General features: G+C 33.4%; 1 protein-coding gene across 2 annotated transcripts in view; it reads right to left on the minus strand.

Moving 5' to 3' along the window:
• Positions 1-23,329, minus strand: part of LOC136026533 (calsyntenin-1-like) — a 241,190-nt gene that overhangs the window by 104,370 nt on the left and 113,491 nt on the right. For both annotated transcript variants that reach the window (XM_065703206.1, XM_065703207.1), the window contains exons 7-8: positions 20,849-21,112; positions 4,169-4,296 (exon numbers count right to left, since the gene is read on the minus strand). In XM_065703206.1, the coding sequence (XP_065559278.1) occupies positions 4,169-4,296; positions 20,849-21,112 (392 nt within the window). The remainder of the gene's footprint in view (positions 1-4,168; positions 4,297-20,848; positions 21,113-23,329) is intronic.

The raw sequence follows: 23,329 nt of genomic DNA on the forward strand, positions 1-23,329 counted from the left end.
CTAATTGTAGAAAAAGCCAAGACAGATAGTCCAATTGAGTGAGAAGAAAACCCTCAGACTCATACCAGCCACGTCAACAGATAAACTACTTACACTGTCTATCTTGAAGGCGGCGATAAATATTATCTTTAAAAACAACTTTTCTCCACATCCATAAAAGTGGAAACATTTTTTGCCATGATTTATAAGACTAAAAATAAGAAAGTGTGGCACTTATAATATTTTTTTTTCTTTTTATAGCAACATATCCTCCACTTCGAACAAGGAGTTCACCATACTGATGGCAAAGAAAGGCTAACCATTTTTCATAACTTATTTACGCCCTACGGTTTCGTCTTTAGACTTGAAAAATTCGCATTTTTTCTGGGTAGCAGAATCCTTTTCTAGTTTTGATTGATTTAGAGATAAAACACTTTTAATATTTTATTTTACTCTTCAACCCTCCACATTCAGGACAAGGATCCAGCATTAATAAAATCCATATTACCTTCCATATAATTGGTAAGTTTGTCGATATTCCGTGTAATTAACGTTCCGCCAATACTCCATAAATCACATACTCCATAAATCACATACTCCATATGACTGGCATAATTTGGCCCTCTACTCTTTTGCAGTGATTTTCATCCTCCGAAATTGCAAAATCTTAACAAGCTCGACAAAAAGCAAAAGTAAGATGATTTTTGAAATGAAAAATATCTTTTATAAAGACAAAGCAAGTTAGTAAGACAAGTCGTTCTGAAACTAACTATTTGTCATAAGCTCTATCATACAGCAAGTCTGATTCGTCTACTTCCCTTTTTTTAGTAGGCTAACCCTTGCGTCGTCTATGGCAATACATAACAAATATTATGGACTAACGGGAAGTTTGGTAAATTATTCTATGATTTAGCCGTCTTTTTTTAGTTTCTTTCTTATTTTATTTTTTATTTTGAGTTGATAATCTGAAATATTTAGGGTTTTACCTCAATACAATTTCTTTTTCGGAACACCATAGATATGTGGTTGGTTCTAGAGTTGCTAGAGGTTTTCGTCATGTGCGAAGACACAAATGGGGTTTACCGAACCAATTATGCTCATTTTTTTATATTTTTACATGATTCCCTTTTGATTTTTTTTTTCTTTGCACTCGAAACTATACCTTACTGGGGATTTTCCCTTCTAAGGCTTCATTACCAGATCACGTCTTCCTTTGCTTAAAAAAAGAGCCATATGTATTCCCTCCAACCGATCGACCACACATGGAGCCATAAATGTAACCAGGGTCAACACAGTAGCCCGTAAAATTCAATATAAACATAGTAGTAACTTAAATTAATAAATTGATTGGCGAATATTGATTGATACCAACTGACGCATGCACAGTCATTTGAAAATGAAAACATATACGATATTTCCATTCGCTCAAATCGCAACTATCCCCCTTTATATGGACCATTTCGATAGATTTTGTCTTACGGAGCACAGGAAAGGCAATGGAAGAACACGGAATCAAATGGGGAGGAAAAATTTTCCTGGATTTAGATTATGTTAGGGTTTAAGCATCCTAGATGAAAGTATGAGCAAAATGAATAAGCTTTTAGAGGTTTTGCGAGATTAAGGTGCTAGATTAGATTTCAAAATTAATATTAAGAAGACCAAGCCGCTAAGGCAAGGAATAAGTGAAGATGAAAAGGTTACAATTGGTAAAAACAAAATGATAAGGTAGACAATTTCGCTTATCTTGGTAGTGTTATTAGTAAAGACGTTAGGATCACTGAAGATGTTAAAAGTAGAATAGCCATGGCTCAGGTTTGTTTTTTGACAGTTAAAAAAAGTTTGTGAGAATAGGAAGATATGTCTGCAAACCATGATTAGAATATTAGAAGCTATAGTGATGACAGTGGTCAAATATAGCTTGGAAGCATGGGCACCCGAAAAAGCGGATGAAGATTTGCTAGATGATTTGCAGAGAAATTGCCTACAGATTGTACTGGGTATCCTGCTGACTCACCTTATTTCAAACAGTAGGCTGTACAGAAAATGTAGTTCTGTTCCGCATTCTAAAGCTATAATGAGAGAAGCATTGAGATGGCTTGGACACCTTCTGCAGATGAAGGATTACAGATTGCCGAATATCGTCGTTTTAGGCTAACCATCAAGGGCTAAATGGAAAGTTGGTCGTCCACGGGTGGGGTGGGAGGATGTCATAAAGAAAGATTTAAGGAAAATGGGAAATTCCTGGGAGGATGTAAATAGAAAAGTTTTGAATAGATTGGGATGGAGGAGAAGCGTGCGTAACTGTGATGGCAAAGTATAATAAGCATAACTATTGAGATGGTGAATATGGAGGTCTCCATTGGTAGTTTCCTTCCCATTCATTTCCGTCGATGCTTGAAATAGGTCCCTATCCTGAAACTAGACACCTCCTAGTCTTTTCGTAGCCATTACACCTCCAATGCTTATATGACCAATAAGGAAACACATTAATTGTCCGCAATATAAAATTAAGAATGTAACAGTTAGGACCTTGAGGATTTTCAGAACCTTCTGTTTCAAGTACGCCACAGAATCAAAACCTCAGTATTTATAAACACTTGTCTATGACAAGGAATCTAGAATTTTGATTCTTTGTTGTACCAAGGTGCCTTAAAATAGAGAGGTCCTTAAATCTCAAGTTCCTACCTGTAAGTTAATTAAAAAAAAAAAAAAAAGGTTTTTTTTACTGAAAGTAAGGAGCAACATCAAAACTGAAAACGAACAGATATTATTCCGTATATGAAAGAGGCTCTCCCTCCTCAACGCCTCTCTCTTTTCGCTAAGGTTTGACTCTTTGTAATAGCTCTTCTTTTTAAAACAATGAAAGTATAGCGTAAAGAGCAAGGCGTTGAGGAGAGGACAGGCCTTTTCATATACGGAATAATTTCTGTTCGTTTGAACGTCTTTTAAAGTCTTAAAGTTTTAGTGTCGCTACTTACTTTCAGTAAAAAACCTGCTTTTTTTTGTTTAAACCGCATTTTATTTTGAAAACCGCACATGATTTCTAAGCAGGAAAAAATGAAAAATCTTTAACCACACGAGAAAGGAAAAGGTCGTTGACGCAATAAAGAATTGGCGCAAGCTAATTGGAAGTCAGCCGAACGCCACTCCCTCGTTCAGCGGCGGCTTTAAGACACTTCGGTTGCGGTCGGTCGGGTGTCTCGTCGGCGGCGTCCGATGATTGCACCGACGCGACGCCGGGGTCAAACTGATATGATAATTTCTTGAAAATTATTACTTAATTACTATTAATATTACTATTAATATTACTACTAATAATTAGTAGTAATAATTCCTATTATATATTATATATTATATTATATATATTATATATTAGAAAATAATTACTATTAATTTTATATTATACATCAGGGGACCATTTAAGCATCGGAGGATGACCTAGTGTTAATGCAGTTTGCAATGAATATAACAATCTTTATTACACTGCTATCATACAATTGCAAGCAGCATCGAGTTTGGTAGGTCATTGCTTTTCTAAGTTTAAGCCTGCAACCTCTGAGATATACAAAGCATGCGCCACCAGGCACCAACGATCGCTAGCCCCCCCCCCATAAAAAAATGAAAATAGGAACTGTTTAAATGTTGACAAACTGTTTCACACAGCTTCTGAAAGCGCAGTTACGAACACAATAAATTCAAGATAGATAAAGTTGACTATGAGTCAACACAATGAGTCAAGACTCATTGTGAGTCAATGAGTCAAGACTACAATAAGTCAATGAGTCAAGACTACAATGAGTCAATACACTCGATGAGTCAATGAGTCAAGACTACAATGAGTCAAGACTCATTGCACTAAAAAGTTGTCTTCGGCTAACACAATAGCACAGAGCTGTCTCAATTTCTATTTCTATATTCTCTAATTCTATATATTTCTATTTCTATCTGTCTCAATTTCTATTTACTCCCTACGTGCTTTGCAACAAACAAGTTTAAACTATAGTGGGGATATTCCCAGGTAAAGCCTCATAGACAGTACTGCCACAAGGTTCAATTATGGTGGAGCACTATAAAATACGTCAAGGGTTTCGGACCCTTGCCAGTACCAATTGAGACGAAATTTAAAAGCTATGGCTTCACTAAGCTTTTCTGCATTTTAAAGCGGCAGATAAAGGTAAAAATGAATTACCTGTGGCAATTTCCATCGCCATTCGGCTGGCTTGAAGCTGTTCAAATCACCATCTCCAAACTCTCGGCGAACTAACAAAATAAGACGACAATTTCGTATGAACAATGACACATGATGACGATTCATATCTGAAAACAACGAAATATTAATTATTTTTAATATGCTTGTTGAAATTATGAAAAATTTCTACTGAACTAATTAGATGAGGACACTTTCTATTTCCATCTTAAAAGGAGAAAAAGAAAAATATATGGTTCATATATGTGTACTTATAGCCACCCTAATACGCTAACATACGAAAAGGCTTTATATGATTTTTCCTTAATATGAGGGTTGTCTGAAAAATTCTTGGTCTGACCCAGAAAGAATAACTAATATTTAGGGCTTTAACAAGGTTTGGATGAAATGTAAGCCGCGTTTGCTGATACCTGACCGAATGTTGAAACAAAAAATATTTCAGGAAAATTCATCAATAACTTAAACACCACAACGAATTTTCGAGAGCTTTCTTAGCTACAAATGAGACCTGAATCCACTTCTAAACTCAAATTACAGCGAAAACAAAGAATTGCACCTGGCCAGTCAGCAACTTGAATCCACGCTTACACTCCCAAGGTTAAAATGCAGAACAGCGGATTGTACCAGGCGAAGCAGTACCAATTCTAAGGCAAGTTTTTTGTTCATTTTCACTGATTATCTGGAAAAAGGGCAAGAACGTCCCTTCAACAAAAATTTACCACACCCTCTCAGCCGTAAAATAAAGGCGAAATCGCCTCACATGGCAAAGAAAAAAATCCAAAAAAAGAAAAGAAAAGTTTTATTTCACAACGACAATGCTCCAGCACATTCTTCTGACAATGCTCCAGCACATTCTTCAATCCTTCGGACGGGGAAAAATTCCCGAAGTTAGGTTCAAGCTGCTTCTTCATCTAACGTATTCGCATTATTGATAACTCATTGAGTAGGCTACTACCTTCTTCCTAACCTCAAAAAAATACATTAGTGAGGAAAAACTAATTTTGTAAATAGCTACTTTGAGAGGCTCGACGAATTTTGCAACAAAAATGGCTGAAATAAATTAGAACGCCGATATGAAAATTGTTTAGCCCTAAAGTTTTTTATGTTTTAAAAAGAAGAATTGAGAGAAAGAGTCAAACTTTAGCGTAAACAGCGGGGCGCTGATGAGGAAGCAGCCCCTTTCATATACGAAGTAATTTCTGTTCATTTTAAGTTTTAATGTCGCTCCTTACTTTCAGTTAAAAAAAACTTTTTTTTTTTTTATTTATACTTTAAGGAAAGAACTAATCCAGAATCTAATATAAAGATTGAGGGGCAGGTGGCTGCTCCCCTCCGTATAATTAATTTCCCCGATATTTTTTTCCGTTTTTATTTTCTGCTTCAGCGAGATTTCAGGGATGGTTTTCTTAGGTCATTGCACAACAAATATTAGGGCATCCTTTGTCTTTCTTTCTGCTTCTTTGATTAAATTGAACTAATTAATGGTAATAATTAATTAAAATACACTTTCTTTTTGTAATAGCTTTCGTTTTCCTGTGTTTTTGTGAAAACTAGTGTGAAAGTTGATTTTTTTTTCAGATTTTCTTTTTGTTCCGCTTACTTATAATCTTTTTGTAGATGGTGGATAATCAAATGATTACCATGATTATTAAACAATATGAACTGAGAAAGGGAAAAATAACGCAGGTCTGACTTTGCTTATGGTTTGCCCTTTTACAGAGACCTAGTGGGCGGAAAGTCAATATTATTGATGAATTATAATTTTTTTATGCTATCTTGTCAAATAAATATGTGTAATTCACGAGGGTCTACCTCCTTCCTTTTGCTCAAGTTTCCGACTTCAGGTATATATAAAGGTTTGGCCAGGTTACGAATTCTGTCCAAATTTTTTTTGAATCGTGAAACCACATTTTCAATGGACTTTCTGTTGTGAAAAAAATGAAATCGTTTCGAATCAATTCATAGACAACGAAAAGGAGGAATGATTTTTTTTTTCATTTACGCTAGAACAAACTTCGATAAATAGATTATATCGATTAACTGACACCAGAAAATAGATTAGTTTGATTGCAAAAAGCCTGCTCTTCGAAGTTTCGAGGTGTAGCGAACTAAGTCTAGCGAAATAAGGCCAGAAAAACAAGGATTGATGGAATAAAAGTTGATGAAAATCGATACATATATGTATACATTAAAACCAAGCCTGAAAAGAGTTGATCAAGTCAACGTATAATAGATAGAAAATATGCTTACAACCATGCTACCAAACTTGCAATGGGGATAGCATTGGAGGGGGGAGGGAGCTTTGTCACCTGGAATCAAACCATATTTCCCAGAGAGATTAAATCCTGAGCAACCAAAAATTGTAGTTTCTAAGATTCTCCACCTTATATAAACATTTTTTACATCAATACATCGCGTTGGAGCACAACCCAGTGGTAATAGAACTCATAAATAGTGTTTAATTCCCATCAAACTTGGAATTTAATAAATTTGAAGTTCTGAATCATGTTGTACCTATTAGTGTAGACTTAAAAAAGGGACCAGAATGTGTCACACGCATTATTTTTCCTGGCTCACAGTGTAGATATAGAGGTCCAAGTATACACTGTTTGACTAAAAGTCTGTTTTTAACAGGAAGAGAAGGCCGAAGTGACTATGAGAGAAATGAAAGTTTGAAAATTCAGCGAAGTAGAAACTTAGAAAGAGCAGTGTATATTTTGATTCCATTTCGAAGGATTTTCCTAAAAAGAAGACAAAAAAACGCACAAAATGGACAATCAAGAAGACAATGAGATCAAGTAAAAAAAAAAAAAAAAAAAAAAAAAAAAAAAAAAAAAAAAAAAAAAAAAAAAAAAAAAAAAAAAAAAAAAAACAGACAATTATTACCGTTTAATTTAGTTCAAGCACCGGCTAATGCTGTATTTCTTTGTTTCAATATATAAAACCTTACCAAATCTTTGTCGTTGTTTAAAAAAAATCCGTTTAATTTAGTTCAAGCACCGGCTAATGCTGTATTTCTTTGTTTCAATATATAAAACCTTACCAAATCTTTGTCGTTGTTTAAAAAAAAATCCAATTAGTGCAACGCAATAATTCTTTCCAACTACGTTGTAGAGCTCTGCATAACTTGACACTTCCTTTACGTTATGTAATTTTGTCCGTAACGTAGGCAGTCCCAAGTAGACTCGAGCTCTACGCAGGATTTTACGTAACGTAAGATTATGCTGCGTTATGGATAAGTCAAAACACAAGTTTATATTGTGATATGTAAAAGCCTGTGCTTGAATTTATTTAAACGGTGTAATTGAATGTTTTTAATATTTCATAGTAGCAAAAATGGAATTTTTGAGTGAGCAATTAATGGATTTTGACAGTATCATTAGCTTCTCATAGAAAACATTTCATGATCAGAGATGGATCAGAGCTTGAATATACATCTACACTCCAAATTTTTTATTTTTGAGTTTTGTTTAAGATGATTGTAATGATCTTAGCGATGATTTTGATAATTTATAAATTATAATCCTAGTGTGAAAGAACCTGTTTAAATCTCAACGACCAAACTTAAAATTACATGAGTTAACTAGTTAAGGTTGAGAATAACGCATGAAGTGTGAAAGCCACTTAAAGCTATATTACGTTGCTCAAAAGATAACGCCATTTATTTTACGTGTATTTTATAGTAAGAACAGTTAAGTTTTGTATATCACCAAGTGATGACCACATAAACACTAATGATAATTACGAAGCTATAGAATTTTCAAACATAAAATGAAGTGAAAATGAATATATAGGAGGCCGACTAACATACTCGTATGACCTTCTGGAAAAAATAGGTCAGTATGGCCTGAGTTTCAAAGATTAAATTAAGGTCTGTTTCTAAGTTTTGTATGAAGACAGTAGTTTCTTTGAAACTCTTTTCTTCAAAGAGAAAGAAGAAAAAATTCACGAAATAGAAAAACCATCTGAATACCAAAACTTTCACTGTTAAAATTCACGTTTAAATTAAAATTTAGAATGATTAACATACTCACATGACCCTTTGCCTTTTGGATGCAATAATCCATTATGGCCTGAGACTCAACTCAGTTTGGTGAGCCCACCTCTAACCACCTAAACCCTTCGCCCCTAAAGAGCAACATGCTTCATGGTTCAATTTTTAAATGACTAGTTTTGATTTTAATAACTTAATTTAGATTGACTATTTTACTCACCAAGAAAAAAGGCAAATAGCGTGATTATTGGGGGCTTTTTTTGGTACATGGTACAAAAATTACAACATTATGCCTATTATTAGAGTTTCAGAAAAGCTACAACAAAATTACTTTATTCAACTTCTTTGGCTGACAAGTATTTAAAGAGTTATAAATATTACAATTTTTTACTAGTTTCATTAACCTTTAAGGTGATTTACTACGCTTGTTGTTTCGTGAAGAAAAAAAAATTGAAAACGACAAATGGCAAAATCTTAAAATTTTCAGAATTTCGACGGTTTCGAAGGCAATCCCCTCCCCTCCCAAACTACAATTATGGCTTCGTTTTTTTCTATCAACCGATATGAATATAATGACAAAAAAATGCCTTAACGTATTAAAATTATATATTAAACATAGTTTAAAAAAATATATAGGCTATCTGAAAATAATTGTCAGCCCCACAAAGTGAGTAAAATATTTCCAGTTCAGCCTTTGATTTTGTACCGATTGGTATACAATCAGTCGGTCGGTATTTTTCGTAGATAGACATATAAATTTACACCAGTTTTTATATTGGTATAACTTTTATAGATTTTTGTGTATTACTGTATCCCACCTGGCAAACCTGGCACACACTTTACAGCCACTTAACCTCATTCTCTGAACGGCACACTTCGTTCCTAGCGTATTACACTTCTACCATACGTGGCAAACGTCACCTAGTGTATTAATATGGGCAATTTATCACTCAATATTGTATAAAAACATTTTAAAACATAGCACATATACCATAACAGCATTTATCACAAATTCTCTCATGTGTAGCGATATGGATGAGACGGTGAGTCATATGACGGGTGAGAGTGAAGAATTGAGTGAATTACGAAGGTAGTGTAAGGAGATTTTAGGTTTGATGAAAGATGGTTGGCAAATATAATGAGGGATGAGTCTTGTGTGGGTATTGTCATGGCCTTAGGGCAACGAAATAATTATTATTATTGATTTACAGACTCGTTTTGAAATTATAGCAATACAATTATTATTTTTGTTATAGATAAATAGGCTCTTTTTTGAAATTATGATTCAATAATGGATATACGATTACCCCCTAATCAGCACTCGAAGGGTATAGCTATAATTTTATGCTAATTTTATATTTTAGTTAATTCTAGTTAATAATTATAAGTTAACTTTATTTTTTAGTTAATTTTAGTTAATTCTAATCCCAGAGCCAAAGTCCGGATTACATAAAATTTGTCATGAAACAGGAATAAACGAAGAAAAAGCAAACTTTCTTAATCATTATTCCCCTTCTTTCAACTCCCCCTTTCTACAACTCCACATTTCTCCGTTTATATTCTACATTCTCTCCCTTTATACACATCTACTCTGTTTGTTAGGCACAGATATCCACAGTATTGTCCATTTCGGACCACAATATTCACTTCAGGATATCCTCAAACATATTTTGGAGGGAAAATCACCTCACTCTTTTCCCTTCATTCTTTCTAGGTGTAAGACGAATCAATAAACATTTCGTATTCCCTCTACAGTATATATTTTTTTCATGAACTTTCTGGTTTTAGCAAGTCACGAGAAGATAAACAAAATTACTGAGTTTCCCTTTAATAAAAAAGGCAAAAACACTTTTAGGCTGAAGAAATAAAAGAACATAAATTTAAATCTCTTGCCAGACTTAAGTAATTTAATTAGATTTCTTTTTATCAACGAAAGATCTATGAAATAACTAGAGTTTATTTTTTTCGTTAGTTTTTTTTTTTATAAGAATACTAGATGTTTTCTAACTAAGAAAATTCGGCAATACTAACTTTTAATTTTTGTACTAATTTTTTAATAGTTTTATCTGATTTTATTTTGGCGTTAAAAAATTTTGAGCAAGTAAAAAAAGCCAAAAAATTAGCGCTGGCAATTTTTGTTTGCACTTGATGGCAGTTTTTAGTGGTTTTAATTCACAATGAAAAATGTTCGTTTCGTGTTTGCACAAAAAGCTTTCTTAAAACACATATTCGCAGAGCGTGTTCGCAAAGATGTACTGACAGAGTCTTAATTTCCAAATTTTATGATAGAAAGATATAAAAAAAATCTTTTTGAGTAATTTAAATGGCTCAAAGATTTGTTTATATCTTTGATTTATTACGAAAAGTTCTATTAGTATACCACGTTTGAAGTCTTAAGAAAAAAAAAGACAAACTGTTCCTTAATAAAACTTTTAAATCCATTTCTCGCATATATTCCTACAAGTTTCAACTATATAGTTGAACTGAATTTTATTTCAGCGTTAAAAATTTTGATCAAATAAAAAAAGCCAAAAAATTAGCGCTGGCAATTTTATTTGCACTAGATGGCAGTTTTTAGTAGTTTTAATTCACAATGAAAAACGTTCGTTTCGTGTTTGCACAAAAAGCTTTCTTAAAACATGTGTTCGCAGAGAGTGTTCGCAAACATGTGCTGACAGAGTCTCAATTCCAAATTTTATGATAGAAAAATTTGAAAAAAAAATCTTTTTGAGTAATTTAAATGGCTCAAAGATTTGTTTATATCTTTGATTTATTACGAAAAGTTCTATTAGTATACCACGTTTGAAGTCTTAAGAAAAAAAAAAGAAAAACTGTTCCTTAATAAAACTTTTAAATTCTTTCTCGAAAGAGAAAAAAATTTAATTTTAATATTATAAATAAATTTTAATATTTATTTTAATAAATATTAAAAAATAATAAATTATAAATAATAAATAATAATTTATTATTAAATAATAAATTATTAAATAAATTTTAATAAATTTTAATATATTAAATTTAATATTTAATATTTTAATATAAAAAAAAATTTAAATTTAATATTCCTACAAGTTTCAACTATAAAATTTTGAGACTCAATATTCATCTGCAAAACGAATTCTTTTCACATAACTGTCATAAAATTCATAGTATTACAAGTATTTTTCTCACATTTCCAAGAAAAACTAGTGTTAATTTATAAAGACTTAGAAAAAATATGGCGTAAGCTTCGGAGCGATATTTTATGAAATCAATAAGGAAATAGAAAATAATATAGAGAATATAAAGTGAGAAACAAATGATGAGTAAATTAGATCTACAGAGATAAAAAAGACAGAAACATAAAATGGAAATTGAAAATAAAGATTGATCAGGCAAAGAAAATGAACGGTTAAATTATGAAACGGCCAGTATAAGTGGAAAGACGAAAAAAAGTAAATAAAGAAAAGGTGAAAAGTAAGTAAGAACACAAGAAAGTATGAGTAAAATAAAGAACGTAAATGTTCTAGAACAGATAAAAGAAAGAACCATGAGATTTAAGCTTTTGCAAAATATTTTTGAAATCCAAAGGGAAGCAGGAAATAATATTTTAAATGGTATTTTATAAAATTGTTATGAAATAGGTGTTTTATCAAACAGTTCGTGGTAACGAAACTGTAGTAAGGAACGACCCGGCTCAGTAGTAACCAAAATTTTTAGTTACATATTATTCCATAAGTATTATCTGTTACAGATTATTAGTTACATCAAAATAATCAAATTTTAATGCTGATATTAAATATATAAGGTTCATCTAGATTAATCTTACCAATCAAAAGTTACGAGCCTGAGAAAATTTGCCTTATTTTAGATAATAGGGGAAAAAAACCCTAAAAGTCATAGAATCTTAACGAAAATCACACAATCAGATTCAGCGTATCAGAGAAGCCTGATGCTAAAGTTTCAAGCTCCTACGGCCAAAAATGTGGAATTTTGTATTTTTTGCCAGAAGCCAGATCATGGATATGTATGTTTATTTGTTTGTTTTTTTTTTTTCCCAGGGGTGATCGTATCGACACAGCGGTTCTAGAATGTTACAAGAGGGTGCATTTTAGCGGAAATTAAAAGTTCTAGCGGCCTATCTAAGTGACCCAAAAAATTGGAGGCCACCCAGGCCCCCTCCGACGCACAGTTTTTCCCTGAAGTCACCGGATCAAAATTTTGAGATAGCCATTAGGTTCAGCTTAGTCGAAAACCGAATAACTATGTCTTTGGGAACGACATAATCCCCCACAGTCCCCGTGAGAGGGACTGTGGGGGATGGATCCATGGATTTCCATGGAGGAATTTTGTCATGAGGGAAGAGAATTTCCATGAAGGTGGTGCAGGATTTTCTGGTATTATTAAAAAAAAACAATGATAAACTAAATAAAAAAAAATTCACCTGGAAGTAATGAGTAGCATTAAAACTTAAAACGAACATGAAATATTACGTTTATAAGGGGGTTCGTCTCCTCCACAATACCTTGCTCTTTACGCTAAAATATTTTTAGTAATTTCAACTATTTATTCTACGGCCTTTGTGATTCAAGGGTCATTCTTAAAGATTTGGGATAAAATTCAAGCTTTAGTGTAAAGAGCGAGGTATTGACGAGGGGGCAAACCTCTCATATACGTAATAAAAATACGCAAACATAGAAGTTCGTTACGTAAGTTAATTCGAAAGGTACGTATGTTTATTACTAACAAAAACGTTCGTAAAAAAATAAAAAAATCTAGTTACATTTTTAACTAGCCAAAAATTGGAAGGCAACTAGGCCCCCACCCCTTTTTTATATCAAAATCATCCGATCAAAACTATGAGAAAGCCATTTAGCAAAAAAAAAAAATTAAAAAAATACAAATTTCGTTTTAATTATTCATGTGCGGTGAGCCAAAATCAAAACATGTATTAATTCAAAAACATTCAGAAATTAAATAAAAAAAACAAGTTTTTTTTTAACTGCAAGTAAGGAGCGACATTAAAACTTAAAACGAACAGAAATTACTCCGTATATGGAAGGGGTTGTCCCCTACGTAACACCTCGATCTTTACGCTAAAGTTTTTTTTTATTGTTTTAAAAAGTGGAGTTGTGACGGAGTCAAACTTAAGCATAAAGAGCGATGTGTTGCGGAGGGGACCACCCCTTTCATATACAGAGTAATTTCTGTTCGTTTTAATTTTTAATGTCGCTCCTTACTTGCATTTAAAAAAACTAGTTTTTTTATTTAATTTCTTTAGCATCAGGAACCTGGCGCGGTTTATTCATGTGGAAATGACTCTCCTTGAGGGAGTTATATGATGTCTTTGTTCGTACTGTTGTTTTTAAATGGTGATATTTCTTACTTTAATCTTTTTGTTCAAAAGTTTAAACTGAATTCTTTTAATTGTATTTGTAAGTTGTTCTCTTTTTTTCGTGGCAATGACCTTGAAGTTTTTTTTTGTGCGTCGAATATACTACTATACTATACCACCATTGAAAATCTGACACGAGAAGTATATGTAGTACGTGACAGTAAACAAGATAAAACACAAGAGTAACACAAAGGGTAAAATGGAATTGAAAGTGTCATTATATAGATGGTAAGATAGCAAAATACACAGCTAAACTATGAGATGGCTCGAATGATTGGAACAAAATGCGATATTGGAATAAATAGTACATAAATTGTATAGATAAAACCACACTGCCTTAGAATTACACATATCAAGGGAAGCAGAAATGATCGTTGGATAGATATTGACACAGTAAGCAAAAATAAGAAATTTGGATTTTGCCTCACATTCATGATACACACATTCATGATACAAAAAAGTGCGATATTGAAATACATCGGAATTCTGTAAGACATTTGAAATAAGTGGAATAAATTAAAAAAAAAGTAAGAAAAGTGGGAAAGATCATTAAAAAAGTAGTAAGACAGAAAGAGATATGGTTTTATAAGATGTTTTACGAAACCAAAACGGAAACAGAAAATTACAACGACAATATAATGAAAAATAAATTCACAGTGAAATAATCAATAAGATGAGATACAAAGACTAGGTAGACAGTGAACTGAAGCCGTAATTTCTGTTCACTATCATGAAACAGAAATTTCAATATTAAAAGCTAATTGCAAAAAAACTCCATGGCCATGCTCCATGTTCGTGGTCATGTTTCTGGTTCTGGGCATTTTTGTTGGGTAGGTTTTCTTTTCTCAGGGTCTTGAATTCTCCTCCAAAATACTTTCATGTCATTCATTTTAAAACTCTCCGATAATTGTTTTATATCCCTTATTTCCGCTTCTTTTTTTTCTGTTTTAATAACTGTTTATAATCTCGCTGGATAGCTTTCATCTGGAGAAATACTGTCACTTTTAGGGGGCTCTCTAGGTAGGACATGCTTTGAAAATGGGAAACGTTAGAACCCCCAACACAGCCTTCCAGTGGCTACCTGCAGAATCGAGGAGTTGAGTTCACCCGAAGAGCAAAGCCTCACATACTAGTCCAATCTTCACACTCTTAACCTACTGTTCACCACTATGTGGTCACCACTACTGTGGTCTCTTAACCACTAGTCCAATCTTCACCACTGTTCACACAGACAGGTGCGTTGCAAAAAACGCATTGCGGCACGTCTTCCGCACGGCATCACCGCAAAGATGAGACCACAGAGTCTATTTTCCTAGCTATCTCAGTATAGTCCTACATTCCAAATTTACCAGAATTTTTGCATTTGGTCACTTTTTCTGCATATGAGTTACTAAATTCACGTTTTATTAAACAAGTTTGCCCTGCAAGACTCCGGACATAGGATACTGCATTTTCCCTATGACTGTGGTCCAGCTGCAATTCACAGTCTAGATCTACATAGCCTGAACTGGGCTATTAGAACAAAATTAACAAACCATCAGTAGCATTTGTCAAAAAAATCGTGGGGACACAGAATAGTTCAGTACTAAACTAGTTCTCAAAGTGTCAACATCTAAACTAATCGGATTATTTTTCATTTTCACATGCTTGATAGTCTCGAGATATGCATTTTAATCCCGCTTTCTCGATCTCACAATATTTGGCAAAATATCAGTATTAATTAAAACTTGTGTGAAGGTTTATCAAGGTATCAACATCTAGATACTTGATTTCACAATCTTGATTTTGATGTTCTGAGGACTTAAATTGAACGTAAAGAGAGAAGGAAAGGAGAAAAAAGAGGAAAGGAGGAAGGAGAGGGAAAAGCTTGCGCTGGATAGCTTGCTGTTACAACAGCCCAGTGTGTTGTTCACCACATCCTATGTGGCGAATTCGTCTCTCTCAAGATTTCCTCCGAAGCCTTCTGAATTAAAAAGGATCTTTTATACTTAGGATGAGTTTTGTCATATATTATTTGATGAAAATTAAAAGCTGAAAATCAGCCTTTCAACTGCATCCATGCTCTTTTCTTCCACAATCCACAAGCGTTTTAACCGCATTCGTTGGATTACATGATACATGCCTTATATACATGTTCTGGGTGAACATAGGGTATACGTTCCTCCAATCCAATTAGGAAGGTATACAATAGTAGCCGGATACCGATAAGACTCCTTGGGGATACCCTAAGTGCCCCTTGAAAAAACAGGAGGATCGAAGATCGAAAGGAATCCGTATCTAAGCCCCAATGCTTACAATGACAATGCGAACACATAATGTATGGTAGTAGTACCTTATCTAAACACTTCCCTCTTCCATCTAAATAATAATTTAGAAAAAAAATTAATTGTTTAATTAGTTGAAAAGGTACTGTAAAGCAACAAAAAAAAAAAAAAATGAATAGTCCTTGGAGACTTTCTTGTGTACAGAAATTTTACCCAAGATTTTCCTTGAATCCTTCTTTAATGGAGAGTAACATTAAGTAAGTTAAATAAAGCACATCGTTTCACGTGGGGAACAAAGCACATTTTCCCCACTTTCAAATTTATTCCTTTGATCTTAAGTTCAGAAAGGGGGAAAAGCGTAAATTTCATGATATTTTTCTTATTCTACAATTCGGCTATTATAACTCTTTTAGCAAAGAAATAGAATATAAAACTTTTTACTGAACTTTTACAATCTGAAGTAGAATATAAAATCTGAATGAATGTCTACAACCTTATTGAAAAAAGTGAGAATCTTATTTTATGTAGAATAAACTGCCAGTTCCTTGGGGAAATCCACTATGTGATTCTGATTTCGAAGTTAACCAGTGAAGGACGAAAATAACTTCTGCACAAGTTCCTACATAATACAGCATAGTGTCGAGTTGACGACTCAATTTAGTTAGCAATATAATGCGTTTTTCAAGGGCGTATACAGGATTTTTCTTTGGGAGGGGGGAGGGAGGTACAATTTTGCAAAGGCATTTATATGCATTTTTGTTATTTTTTAATGGGATGGAAAACATCTTAAGGGAGGGGGTTCAAATCCAGTAACCCCCTGGAGGGCCTTGTGGATTTTAGATGTAATGCCTTAGCGTTCAATTATTAAATGTATTATTTTTTGGTTTACTACTTCCTTTCCCTGACCATTTAGTATGTGAGAGCCAGGTGATCGTAGAAACTTGGAACGGGTTAATTTGATTGTAAATTGAGAGTTCTAGTGTCCTTTTCAAGGGTCAAAACTGATTGAAGCACAAAAATACCCCTCCTATGTATTTTTTTCTACCCAGTCCTCAGTAATCTTTTATGGGATTAGACGAAATGCTGAGGTAGAATCTTAAATTTCTCCACGAAATTTAATTTACTCGTTTTAAGCAGAAAATGCTTGTTCATTTGAATGTCTGTTCGTTTTGGGTTTCTTTTATCCATTAATAGTAGTTAATTAAAAAAATTGAAAAAAAGTTTTCCCGGAAGTTCTGCACAAGTTCCTACATAATACAGCAAGATTTCGAGTCGGCGCTTCAATTTAGTTATCAATGAGTTTTTCGGAGCTTCAGCTGGGTAACTTAAACCGCAAATTTACACCCTTAGCCGCTCCTTGAATATTCCACACATGCCCTTGTGATATCCTTGATGTAAACAGAGTCTTCGGATTTGGTTCAAAATAAATCTTAGCATTTTCTGAAAGCTTAAACCTGATGCCCTTTGCCGTTCCTGAGATACTGCAGTTACGTTTTTTTAAAACCTGAATGCAAACGGTATATTTTTTTATTAGTTCAACATCCCCCTCCTAAAAAAAATTATTCCCGAAAAGTTTCAACTTAACTCCCTTTGCTGTTCGTGAGATATTGCAGATGTACCTTTTTGACAACCTGGATTCACACAGTATCTTTTGATTCAATTTAACTTCTCCCTCAGCATTCCTTGAAAGTTTTAAATTTAATAATCTTGACCATTCTTATGACATTAAAGGTATGTCCTTTTGACAAACTGGATGCCAATGGTGTCATTTGATTAGGTTCGACATAGCCCTCAACATTCCCTGAGAGTTTCAACTTGATAACTTTAGCCGTTCCTGAAATATTGTAGATACTTCCTTTTGAAGCCTGTATCCACTTAGCGCCTTTTGACTTGGTTTAACGCCCTTCTAAGGATTCCACAAAAATTTCAACTTAATACAGTTAGCAGTTCCTGGGATACTGCAGATTCACCCTTTAGCTAACCTCCATGAACATAATGTCGTTTGAATTAGATGAACATTCCTCTTCAACAGGCCTTGAAAAGTCAATTTGCTGTCCTTAGCCGTTCCTGAGCTACTGTGTATGCACACTTTTGAGAGCCGGAATACTGGTAGTGCTTCTGACTTAGTTTAGCATCCTTCTCAGCATCCCTTGAAATTTTCAACCCAATACCCTAAGACGTTATTAAGGAATTGCATATACTACCTTATGACAACCTAGATGCAGATAGTGTCTTTTGATTTAGATCAAATCCCCCTCAATTTGCCCCGAAAGTTTCAACTAATTACCCGTAGCGATTCCTAAGGTATTACAGATACGCTCTTTTGACATCTTGGATGCATATAACGTATTTCGATTTAGTTCAACATCCACCTCAAATCTCCGTGAAAGTTTCATTTTAATATCCTTAACCTTCTATGAGTCTCACGATAAAACATGGTCCCTTTCCCAATAGTAATTGTTATAGTGGGAAATTTCGTGTTGAAGACGATGGAACTGAGGTGCATTCGTTGCAATTAGAAGTAAACTGTGGTTGGTTTCGAGTTTAATACTTTTGGAGCTAGATTGATGTAATCCCTATTTTATTATATATTATTATATAATATTATTTTATTATATTATAATAATATATATTATATAGCCTTCATTTATATATATTATTTTATTATATGTTATATATTATTATATATTATTATATATTATTCTATTATTCTCTCTTCGTTTATTATATATTATTATATTATATAGCTTTCATTATATAGCCTATTTTATTATATAGCCTTCAGGTCTTCCAATGCGAATTATAGTAGGTTACTAAATACATACGAACTTTTTCATGTTTCAGAAATATTTAAAACTGTCAAAATTTGGATTACTTCAAAGACAAGTAAGCTACGATGTAAACATGGGACAATCTGTCCTAAAGCAGAAAAAATGATGGGGAAATGTATTTGTTGCATTCAGGTCAGCTTTAATTCATAAAAGAAGTAAAATAAGAAGTAAAAAAAAGAAACAGTGTAAACACTACAATTCCTATAATTTTGAATTTCTTCTAGGTCAACAAAACACTTCTTTCCTGGAGGAGAAGCAATTTCTTCTCTCTCAACTCCAAGCTCTTATTTTCCTTTCTTAATCACCACTTGTGACTATCAAGAGGGAAAGCACTGCTTCACAGGTAATTAGTCTTTCCCCTTTATTGGATTTTATAGTCCAAACTCAAACTTATTTAAGTTCCAGAGTTAAACAATTACAGTCTCGCTTTTTTCAATTGCTTTTTGTTTTTCTCCTTTTTCAATCTTTACTTTGTGAGCTTTTAAGAGATGGATATAAGGGAATGGATTTAAGAGATGGATATAAGGGAGAATATATATATAATTATTTCCGTAGCACAAAAATCTTAAAATAAATATTTGAAAACAAAAATACTATCTCGAAAGGAAACCAATTTCAATTATTTAAAAACTTGCAGTAAGACCTCCGTCAGATGACAAGAAGCAGCTAATTTTATTTTTTCACTATGCCTCCCACGAAGCTCATAAAACCAGAATTAGTTTTGCTGCAGAAAGGCCCCATAGTTCAAAAGCCTTTGCCTAAGCCAGTAATAAGTTAATGCCTCAAAATACACAAATGATTTTCCTTTCTACTGCATCTGTTGAGATTCTCACGCTGGCTTTCCAATTTGAAAGCGAACATTGCCATGCAAATATGAACAAAATATAGGAATAAGGCTTGAATAAGAACTAATTTGAACTTTTGGTAAATTATGTTGATCTAGTGTATCTTGTGAGATACAAGACTGAGGGAAGAGTTTCACATGTTTTTTAAAAGAGAATAGGCTAAAACGTGAAGTATTACTTGAATAGATATTTTTTATTTAGGTTCTCCACTGTCATACTTTCAGACAAGGGAAATTGGAATTTTTTAAAAAAGCCCAGTCTACCTTCTTCCAACCACCTCCTTCAAAAATATTTAGGGAAGAAAACGGTGAAATGCACAAACATCTCAAATTTCGGGCATAATTCGTGCTTTCTTGGTTCTTCATGCTCCCATAGCCTTTTGCCATGTTAGCAGCATACCTTTATTGAAATCTTTAAAATATAAAATTTTCAAACCTTTAAATCCTCAGATTGCTTTTAATTTTTTCCTTTTTTCCAAATTGCGGCTGGTATTCATCCTACCTAACTCTATCTGGCAGGAAATTTTATTTACCCTGCTCCATACACTAGATGTTACAAGATGCCCTCATACCACTCCAATAGTCTAAAAGCAAGTTAGTAGCGTTTCTAGTTAAACAATTATGCAGTTAATGTTTGAACTGAATAATCAATAATTAATCAAAATTAGTCTAATTTAATCTAAAAAGTAAATTAACAATTCATTTAACTATTTTAAAACAATCATAAAGCAGGGAAGGTGACAATTCATGTCCAGAAAATTGCCAAAGACCAAAAATAGCGGGATGCCATGGTGTTGCGCTACAACGACCAGAAAATGGAATCTCCGAGGGCTGGAGTAGCTCAGACACGGCTGGCTTTTTCTTGGGTTTCAAATTAACCAATGCATCAAAGAAGTATCTGAATCCCGTCTTTACCTGAGCTATACGCAAAATCCATACAATCTGTGTTTCAAAGCTGAGCAGAAGGCAAACCTTTTAGAAAGAGTGTTTAAATAAAACTATTAAATCTTATTTATTTAAAAAATCAACACGGACGCACCAGGGGGAGGGGGGAAAGAGAGGCGCAGGTCCGATTCCCTCCTTCAACTCCTAAATTTTCCCAATTTCTTTGTACGTCTTATGCAATTTAGCTAACAGAATTTATTTATCTTATTAATTTTATTTACTTATTTATGTCTGAGCATTCATATAATAAATTTTAGCACTAGAACTAAAGACAATAAATGCTATAAAATAAAGCATTTTATTTTCATAGTAGCTCCACTTCATCCTCAAAATCACAATTTTAGTGATTAAGGTTGAAACCAAAATTAGTCAGAAAATAAAATATTATAATAAAGAAAAAACAAACTCACGATGATCATCAGCCAAACAGAAAATATGCTCTTTAATTCTCTTATCGGCAGTTAAACTAGACGCATGCTTCATCCAGACACTAATTGAGAAGACATGAGTAAAGTTATGCGGAAGAACGTGAGACGGAATTATTGCTCCACCTGTTGCTCCATCGAAAGCAAAGACTGGATCAGCTTGTCGTCCCTCATCAGTTTGAAGAGAAGCAGTCCACTCTGTTCCAGGGCCAGCAAATGGAAGTAAATCTATGCTTTCGTCGGCTGAACCTAAAAAAATTTTATTTTAAAGTTAAAAAGTGTTAATTTTAACACTTATGCCTCAATCAAGCAGCGGACAGCTTGTTTTATATATCCAGCTGATACAATCAGCAGGTTGCAAAAGTGTTATGCATTATATATATATATACATTAGTCTAATTATATATATATATATATATATATATATATATATATATATATATATATATATATATATATATATATATATATATATATATATATATATATATATATATATATCAGAAGGTTCGTGGTAACGAACTGTAGTAAGGAGCGACCCGACTCAATAGCAACCGACACTCTAAAAAAAAAATTTTGATACCAATGGCTACATCAAAAGAATTGCATTTTAATGCTAATTTTCAATATATAAGTTGTACTGTTTTTAGAAATTTAAAGTTACTGACAAAACGGTAACTTTAAAGTTACATTTTTTTTTTACTGTATTAAAAAGTAGAGTTGAGAGGAAGAGTCAAACTTTAGCGTAAAGAGCGGAGCGTTGAGGAGGGAACAGCCCCTTTCATACACGGAGTTATGTCCTGTTCATTTTAAGTTTTAATATCGCTCCTTACTTTCAGTTAAAAAAACTTGTATTTTTTATATAAATATAAAAGATGAAAATTGGTATCTTGGGATATTCTCACTTAAATAAAAAAGATCTAGATAGGGCAAAAGTCTGACAAAATTCACTGAAAGCTTTAATTTTGGTTTTTTCTAATGAGGCCACGTACTATGCTAGTACATCATATAAGCATTTCTTATTTTATATCATCATATAAGCATTTTCTTATATGATGTCATGCAGAGCACAAATAAGATAATTGAGTTTCCAATACAACAACTATTTATACAGTATAATGTCTGTTGGATGGCAAAAAAAAAAAAATTGCAGTTGCATTTACTATAAATGATGATTCTTTGTAACCAATACTTAAACTATCAACCGTAATAAGTTGTGAAATTGGACAATCTGGAACATCAAGGGTGAAATACCAATACTGAAAGTCGAAGCACAAGTCATTGCTAGATTGTCTGAAGTAATCAACATCCAAAAAGGTGTGAAAAATGAAAATGAAAAGCAAAGACACGCGGGGTCAGAAGACATACGACACCGAGCAAGTAAGCAAGTCAAAAATGAAAACGAAGAGCAAAGACACAGACGGTTAGAAGAAAAACAACGGCGTGTCAAAAATAAAAATGAAGAACCAAGACACACGTGGTCAGAAGACATGTGATACTGAGGATGTGAGCAAGTCGAATTCAAGTCAAGTCAATAATTATTTAATTAATAACACACACACACACACACTGACACATATATATATATATATATATATATATATATATATATATATATATATATATATATATATATATACTAGCTGTTGGGGTGGCGCTTCGCGCCACCCCAACACCTAGTTGGTGGGGGCGCTTCGCGCCCCCCCAAGCCCCCCCACGCGCGTAAGTCGTTACGCGCCATATTAGTTACGCGCCATTGTAGTTGTGTCCCTATGTCCCACCTGTGAATATAGATAGATATATTATATATATGTTTTTAACTACGTAAAACTTGCGAATATACAACATTCTTTGCTGTCCCATTGTCTGTGCATATAAATAGATTGTCAGGTTTACCGACTCTTGAACATGCAACATATAATGGTCCATGGGAAAACAATCCGTATTCAGATCTATACCTCATGATTCTAATGATTGCCCTTGAGCTTTGTTGATGGTGATTGCTAATCGACCATTCCCTGTCCCGGTGTCCCGGTCGTCATTTATATCCCCCTGTGCCCCCCGGCGTCCCCGTTGTAGTTGTGTCCCTGTGTCCCGGTCGTCATTTATATTTTTTACTTATGTCCTGGTCATTATGGCTTATGTATGGTCATTTATATTCCCTGTGTCCCGGTCGTCATTTGTATCCCGGTGTCCCGGTCTGTATATACATTCGTTTTTTAGTTTTGTTTTTCTCCTTTATTTTTTTCCTTTTTTCTTTTTTTTCTTTTTTAGTTTATTTAGATTTTTAGATTTTTTAGTTTTTTTATTAGTTTTTAGTTTTTTTTCTTTTTAGTTTTTTTGTAGTTTTTACCTTCTTTTTAGTTTTTTTAGTTTTTTTTTTTACTTATGTCCTAGTCGTCATTTATACTCCCTGTGTCCCGGTGCTTTGTTGATTGCTAATCGAACATTCCTTTTGTCCCGGTC

The sequence above is a fragment of the Artemia franciscana genome, chromosome 4, assembly GCF_032884065.1.
Source record: "Artemia franciscana chromosome 4, ASM3288406v1, whole genome shotgun sequence".
NCBI lineage: Eukaryota > Metazoa > Arthropoda > Branchiopoda > Anostraca > Artemiidae > Artemia > Artemia franciscana.